Source organism: Stomoxys calcitrans, chromosome 5 (genome assembly GCF_963082655.1).
Source record: "Stomoxys calcitrans chromosome 5, idStoCalc2.1, whole genome shotgun sequence".
Taxonomy (NCBI): domain Eukaryota; kingdom Metazoa; phylum Arthropoda; class Insecta; order Diptera; family Muscidae; genus Stomoxys; species Stomoxys calcitrans.
In genome coordinates this window covers 61,053,232-61,061,647 of record NC_081556.1, presented here as the reverse complement: position 1 = coordinate 61,061,647, position 8,416 = coordinate 61,053,232, and the positions used below count along the sequence as shown (strand labels likewise).

The 8,416-nt window shown below is 36.3% G+C and overlaps 1 protein-coding gene and 1 long non-coding RNA gene across 2 annotated transcripts; one reads left to right on the top strand and one right to left on the bottom strand.

The window, feature by feature from the left end:
* Positions 1-786: 786 nt before the first annotated feature.
* LOC131997844 (uncharacterized) lies at positions 787-2,706 on the bottom strand. The gene is made up of 3 exons (XR_009398466.1): positions 2,503-2,706; positions 2,243-2,367; positions 787-2,180 (listed from the first exon to the last, which is right to left on the bottom strand). It is a non-coding gene; the product is annotated as an uncharacterized LOC131997844 (long non-coding RNA).
* Positions 1,196-4,629, top strand: LOC131997842 (zinc finger protein 420-like). The gene is made up of 5 exons (XM_059369637.1): positions 1,196-1,290; positions 1,433-1,639; positions 1,701-2,193; positions 2,250-2,357; positions 2,967-4,629. Exons 2-5 carry the CDS (start codon positions 1,469-1,471, stop codon positions 4,565-4,567), a joined length of 2,373 nt encoding a protein of 790 aa, XP_059225620.1. The 5' UTR covers positions 1,196-1,290; positions 1,433-1,468; the 3' UTR covers positions 4,568-4,629.
* Positions 4,630-8,416: the final 3,787 nt, after the last annotated feature.

Here is an 8,416-nt window from a genome sequence, read left to right as displayed (position 1 = left end):
ATTTTAAAGGTTTTTAACATTTTTATCGTCACCGTAGCGCAAAGGTTAACATGTCCGCCTATGACGCTGAAAGCCTGATTCAAATCCTCGCCGTTCTCAATGTAGAACGCCTTTCGGACTCGGCTATAAAAAGGAGGCCCCTTATCATTGAGCTTAGAACTTGAATCGGACTGCATTCATTGATATATGAGAAGTTTGCCCCTGTTCCTTAGTGGAATGTTCATGGCAAAATTTGCCTTTTGCAAGCATAACTCTTGTGTGATAATGCAAATAAAAACAAGAATGGCAATTTGACAGTGTACAGAAGTTTGATAGCCTAGTGGGAATTTGCGTCACTATCCTCACAGGGTTGTATCGTTGATTTCCTTGTTGTTGGGCTTATGATTCAACCTTCTTATTGTACCAAGGGTGGTCTCAACACCCACAATCACATTGTGCAATCCGCTCTCTCGTCATCAAGATGTCATTTCAAACATGCGCTCGTGCATGTGCTAGTACAAGTAAAATAAGAGAAAGAGAAACAAACAAAGAGAGAGAGAGAGAGAACAATAAATCTTAATGCCATCAAACTGGCCGGCTGTTTTCGGCTGTTCGCGTGAGACCACCTTTAGAAATCCCCCTTGAGAGTTGCTATTTTTGAAAATACATTTGAAATAGAAGCTTAAGAAAACACAGCAATTATCTGTTATAGGACGATATCGATTACTATTCTGGACAATCTTGAACTGAATTTTTATCCGCAACATCTGACTTGCACTGGATAGAACTAAAATGAAACACATGGTGCCTGCGCCCAAGCTACCAGCCGTTTTATTTTGATTTTACGACATTTTGACGATATTTCTTTTTGATAAATTTGTCTTTTTGGGCTTGATCTAGTTTTTCAAATCTTATTCACTAGTTTTGTCTTGCAATGAATAGAACTAAAATAAAACTAAATAATAAAACCAAAAAAAATAAATAAAATAAAAATAAATTGAGTTTTTTAACGAGTGTGGTTGATGCAATATTAGCGAGCCGTGTGAACGTACCTTAACCACACTTAAAATTCAAAATTGTGTTATGCAAAGTCCGTTGCTGTCTGTTACTTATAAAAGAAATACAACTCTGAGAGGACCTCTTAAGCTATCAGCTGATATTCACCTTAATTTATATATTTTTTTCACTGCTTTGCGCTTAGGCGAGCACATTGTTATTAAATTTCATTTTTAAAAGCCGAACTTTTACGAAAAAGTAAATAATTGTTGACACTCGTTGTCGCGATTTTAAGAGTCCCAAGTATATCCGCAGGTACGTTTGAATTTCATGTGTGGTCAGCGGGCAGGTTTTGAATTGCACATGTTGGTAAGACATGTCAGCCTGCTGGCATGTATTTTGTTCTGTGTGACAAGTCCAGTTGTTGCTAACATGCCAAGTGTGATGTTCTTTCCAGTGGTCTTCGGTGGAAGCCTGGTTCCGGTAATATTCGATGGAATCGCCGAAATGCTATTTGTGCGACCATGAGTTCGTGAACGGCGAGGAGCCATGGCTCATGTTTGAGCAAAGGCTGCGAGAAGACGGTCATGTCGAGTGCTCGCTGGCAGTTCTGTTGGGATCCATTTTGCAGTTGGACTTGGATGAGGGAACTGCACACTCCACAGTATGTGTTGGTAAAAATATGTATTGTAAAGTTTTAAAAGTTTATTCAATCTGTTTTTTAGTTATTGTGTGATTCATGTAATGCTGATATTTTGGAATATGAAAGCTTGGAAAAAAGGTTTGCGCAATTAAGGGAGCGCATACTGAATTCTTACAAGGAAAACAACACCATACATGACTTGGTTGATCTTAGAATATTGCACAACGAAAACAGCCCCACGTCCTCACTGGGGGTAAATGAGTTGAAATTTGAGGAATTGATACACCCGTCAACGCCCGAAATGATTGGGATTTGTGATACTGATTTGATTGAGGAAGTTCAAGAAGATGAAGTTCTTGATTCGGACTCTGACAATAGAGAAAATACGTTAGCGTACGAGGACATGTCGAATAATGAGAAAGTGATAAGTGAAAGCTTTGACTTTGCAGCTTTCAACGAACATGTTGCCCAAAACTCTTTACCGCCTGGTGTTTTAAATCTCTCGGATGGCTTGGTTAACATAAATGTAGCAGATTCCGATATTGATGTACAGAATATTCCTCTGAAAGGTCAAGGTTAGATTGAGTATTTCAGTGATTGTTTGGAGTTTATAAAATTGTTTACCTTGCAGATATCATAATTTACGATGTGAGAGCCAAGCCTATATTTCAGGAAAATGCGCTGGATCAAAAAAATTCTAAAGATGACGATCTTTTGAAAGAATACGGGAACGAGGAAGGTAATTGAATCTGCAAAGTTAAAAAATTGTATACCCTTGACCATAGAATGAGGTACATTTGTCTTCGTGTAAAAAAATCTTTAAGGCCCTAAACTGATTCAATATGTAAAAGTACTCATAATTCGGCCCAGTCGAATATATTTACCTCGTTTCTACTTGGTTTAAATATCTTCAGGATACATTCTAGCGTCCATGTCAATTATGGTCCGAATAGGCTGATAAAGCTCCTATATATAACGATCAGCCGACTTGACTTTTGAGCCTCTTGAATATGCACTTCTAAACGAGTTGACTGAAAATTGACATTTTGACTTCTGTAAAAATGCTAATATGTCATATTTCATTCATGCCAACATTTTATTAAAAACTCAATGATAAAGGATCTCTTTTTTTATTGCCGAGTCCAAAAGGTTTGCCACAGAGAGATACCTCAGCACTAAGAGGGAAAACACCAATTCGAGGATCGGTTTATTTGAAATTTATATCAATGGAACTGTTTAGATAGTATATATATTTAGAATCTACGCACTGCATATCGGAAACATATTTCAAAAATATTTAATTTAAAAAAAATATATAAAGTTTTGATTAATTGATTTTCTTTTGCAGATATTAGTCTCAATTTTATAACATCATCTAACGTGTTTAGCGATAATGACGCCAATAATGATGGAGGAATGGCCATACAAGATCCAGAAGAAAATGAGTCACTAATATTGGATAATCGTCCTAAACGAGTTTGCAAACAAAATGGTCTTGCGTGCATTTGTCTTTTGTGCGAAATTTCACCTATCTATACAATGAAAACTTTAAAGGAGCACTTTCAATCATTTCACAACAGTAAAATATATATGTGTGAGCTGTGCCAAGAAGGTTTTGGTAGGAGGGAAGATTTGAAAATTCATTCCGAATCTAATCACACAATAGAGTGCGACATATGCCATCGAGCTTTTACCAATCATCGTCTATATCGCATACACCGACGTATACATTATGGAACTGCGAAATCTTTAGAGTGTATTGTTTGCCAAAAAAAGTACAGTACAAAGGGAATGCTGGAAGAACACATGAACACACATACAGGTCGTCGCCCATATAAATGTCCGGAATGTCAGAAGGACTTTGCTTCAAAATACACTTTGCAGACGCACATGAAGATACACAAAGAAAGACCAAGACCATTCCAGTGCAATGAATGTGGCAAACAATTTTTAAATCAGCAGAACCTAAGTCAACATAAGAAATTGCATGTTTCTGGCAAAGCTTTCGAATGCAGCGTTTGTAAAAAAACTTTTACAACTCAACACAGTTTGCAGGTTCACCAGATTGTACACTCGGGTCAGCGACCATTTATTTGCCGTATTTGCGGAAAATCGTTTGCACGTCGACCAGAAATTAAGGACCATGAGCGTATACACACAGGGGAGAAACCATACAAATGTGATATGTGTCCACTAGCGTTTGCACAACGCTCCAATTTAACTAGTCACAAGAAATCGACGCATTTCAATGAGAAACTTCATAAGTGCGACCATTGTCTGCGCTCCTTTAAGCGAAAACGGTTGTTGGAATACCATATCCAGGCTATTCACACTGGTGAAAGGCCCCACAAATGTGAGATCTGTGGGGCAGGATTCGTCTACCCGGAACACTTTAAGAAGCATATGCTTATTCACAGTGGCAAAAAACCGTTTGCTTGCGAGGTATGCGGAAAGCAATTCAATAGCCGAGATAACCGTAATGCACATCGCTTTGTGCACAGTGACAAAAAACCATATGAATGCATGGAATGCGGTGCAGGTTTTATGCGAAAACCTTTACTTCTAACCCATATGAAACAAACAAAACATACCAACGACACAATAATTGTCAATCAACCCCAATTCACCCAGAACATAACGATGGAAGATCAGCTAGATCTGGTTGACACAAAAACTTTTGATGATGAACATGGAATGGATGATGAATTACAATCCGAGGATTCTGAAGAGGGTATGGCGCAAATTATATTCAAAACAGATGAGTTACTAGCTGTAGACAACACCGTCTCAAACGTTGAAGGGGAGGCTGACGAAGACGTAATAACCGTCGAAAGCAATCTTATCAAGGATGAGTTGGGCGTTGTAAAATATTTACAGTTTGAGGATTTGGAACGAGATGGAGGCCAAACCCTCACATGGGTTGACATAGGAGATGATAATAAACTGTAAAAGTCGGAATTTTTTTTTTTGCATTGACGTTAGAAAGTAAATATGTTTTTATACAAATTGAATCTATTTTCGTTTTTTATTTAAAGTCCTGAATATAGTTGAGGTTTAAGAAGATGTTAGGTTGAAGAACTGTTTAGGTCGAAGAGAAGATCATCTATCTGCAGTTCCAGAAGGTAGTCACAATGGACCTATTTTGTTTACATTGTACAATACAGTCGGGGTAGATTGAACTCCTTTTTCGCATGAACACCAAATAGTTTTTTTTTGCTTTTTTTAGAATATGAACTTTTGAAACCTGGGTAAAGTGAACTCAAAAATTTCTGCATATTTTATTATTGAGTTCAAAGGTATTTTATTGACTGAAAAAAGTGTTTTTCATATACGAGTACACATAACAACACAACATAACAACGTACATAACAACACAACATAACAACGTAGTAAAGTAGATTTCAGGCTACTTATAAAACAACTTCAACACTTCCCCTTGTTTTATAAGTTAAAATAAATTAATTTTGGTACATAAGGCTTCCAAACGTGTCTTGGACAGTGGTTTTGTCATCATATCAGCTAATTGATTTTCTGTCGAAATTTTCGCAACTTCTATTTTGCCTTCAGAAACTTTTTCCCTGATAAAAAAGTGTTTGATAGAAATGTGTTTGGTTCTTCGGTGAAATTCCGGATTTTGTGTCAATCGTAATGCCGCATTATTATCTATATATAATACTGGCGTCTCCTTTAAATTTGAAATTTCATTGTACAACCGCCTAAGCCAAATTAATTCTTTGCAAGCTTCATTTGCAGCTATTATTTCGGCTTCTGTAGTTGATGTTGACACTATTCTTTGTCTTTGACTTAACCAAGATATGGCACCACCAGCATAGACAGCCACTACTCCTGACGTAGATCTACCTGTCTCTATACAGCCTCCAAAGTCTGCATCACTGTAGCACTTCAAGCCATTTTCTTTTTGCTTCTCGTATTTGATGCCATAGTTTAGTGTTCCAGATATGTATCTGAGCACTCTTTTTAATTTGATAATGTCCTCCTGAGTTGGATTTTCCAGATGTCTTGATAAATAGCCAACACTATATGCTAAATCTGGTCTTGTTCCAATCATTAGATACATCAAAGCACCTACAGCTTGTCTATATGGAAAATCCGTTACAATATTTCCTCTTTTGCAATTGTCTTTGGATTTTTCCATAGGTGTAGAAACTGCTTTGCATTCGGAGAAGTTATATTTTTGTAATATTCGTTTTGCATATGCCGGTTGATTTATTTTGATACAATCTTGGGTTCTTTGAATTTCCAAGCCAAGGAAATAACTAGTTTCCTTTGCTGTTATCTTAAATTCTTTCTTCAAATTATCCATAAATTCTCGTAGTTGTTCCCTGTTTGTTGCTGCGACCAAGCCATCATCAACATACAGTGCAAGTATTAACTTATTTCCATTTTGCTCTCTTTTATATAAACAAGGATCAGCTGAACTTGCTTTCATTTTAACTTCATTTTCTAAGTATTTTCCTATTCTTCTGTTCCAACATCTAGGTGCTTGTTTCAGTCCATACAGGCTTCTATTTAGCTTACAAACACGTCTACTACCATCATTAAAGCCCTCAGGTTGATCCATGTAAATAACTTCATCCAGTTCACCATACAAAAATGCTGTTGATACATCGAACTGCATCATGCAGAGATTTTCGATTGCAACGATACTTAACAGTGATCTTATTGTATTCATTTTTGCTACTGGACTGAAGGTCTGATTATAATCAACGCCTTTTTTTTTGTTTAAACCCTTTGATAACTAATCTTGCTTTGAATTTATCTATACTACCATCAGCATTTAATTTTAGTCGATAAACCCATTTACCTGGCAAAGCTTTTCCACCTGGAGGCAACTCTATCAAATTACATGTATGGTTTTCCTGTAGTGATTCAATTTCGGATTCCATTGCTTTGATCCATTCATTTTTTTTCATGACAATTCAAAGCTTGTTTATAAGTTTCTGGTATTTCAATGCTGCTTTCTACTTCCTGTACCATCATAACAAAATCCTTATACTTTTGATTTTGAATAAGAGACCTTTCTCGCAATCTTTTGTATATCGGCTCTTCATCTTCGGAATCAGTTTCTCTAAAACGTTTCGTCGATACAGTGTTCTCAGGAACCCTTTCGAATTCTTCTGAAGATGATTGATCTTCTTCAGATAATGCTGGTACAACAGGATTATTACTTTCAGCTTGATTCCTTTCTATTTGAAGTATGTCTGAACTATTTTCATTTTCTTCATTTATATCCTCGTCATATTCTGAACCTGGTTCTTTTGTAGGAGGCGCTGGAAGGCTTAATTCATTTGATGAACTGTAATTCAAATCCTTTGACATATCCTTTAAGTTCATATCCTTCTTCTCTATTGATACATCCTTCGATTCGTTTTTGTCGTCTATGAAATTTTTCTGACAATTTTGAATTTTTTCATCAAATTTTATGTCTCTTGAAACTTCTACACTTCTCTTTTCTGGTATATAAACCCTGTACCTCTCATCACCGTCGTAACCGACTAGGTACCCTTTCATGGCTTTCTTGTCCATCTTTGATCTTTTTTCTTTTGGAATATGCATATAGCATTTCGAACCAATTATGCGCAAATGGTTTATTCTGGGTTTCTTTTCAAACCAAACTTCATGAGGACTCATGCTGGATATGGAAGATTTCGATGTCCTATTCAAAACGTATATTGCAGTTTTTATTAGTTCTGCCCACATCGATTCTGGGAAATTTGCTTCTGAGTTTGCATATTTGAACGTTCTTGCCATTTCAACTATTGTTCTGTTGTCACGTTCGCATCGACCATTTTGCTCCGGGGTATAGGGTGCAGTTAATTTGTGAGTTATACCAAAACTTTTTAAAATTCCGTTTACGTATTTATTGTTGAATTCCTTCCCATTTCACTGAATGACCTTTACTTTAGCGTGGGCTACCATTTCCTTGAGTGTAATAGCCACGTCGGATTTTTCTTTAGCTATGTATCCATACCTGTATTTTGAAAAATCATCTTTATATAATATGAGATACTTGTACCCTTGAAAAGATTTTTGGAAGGGACCGCAAATATCGGCTGAAATAAGTTCTCCACACGATGTTGCTGTTTCTCTATTTCCAAACGGTATTCTTGTAGATTTTCCATAAGCACATGGCTCACAAATTTCTCGTTTCATCTTAACTTGTATGCCAAATTCATGTTCCAACTTTTCTTTTATATGACGTATGTATATCTTGATGTCCCCATCTTTCATGATAAAGTTGAAGCATAGAATTATCTGAAACTGCCATGCATATATTTTGTTTAACTTTTGGAATTATTGGTCGTATTGATGCTTTATAAAGGCTTCCATTCTTGAACGACTTCCATGCAGTACCACTTGGTTATTCACTGACAACCAACACTCCTTCACTGTTGAATTAAAACTGCTTTTTGGATTTCTATCTTGTGCTTCAAGTACCGAAAACAAATTTCTTGAAATATCTGGTACATACCAAACATCCTCGAGTTTCATTTTTAATTTCATGCCTTTGACAAATGAAATTATTTCGATAGTTCCTTTACCATAAGCCTTTATTGATTCCTTTCCAGCTGCTTTTATAATTTGGGGCTCATTGAAATTGTTGAAGTCTGAAAACATCTCATATGAATTTGTTACGTGTTTCGTAGCTCCATTGTCAATCCACCAAATTTCACTGGAATTAAATGTGCAATCTGTATCACTTTCAATATTTAATGAAACATTAATATTTGTAGACGGCGACGACGCTAACGACTTCTTTGATGGTTTACCATCTTC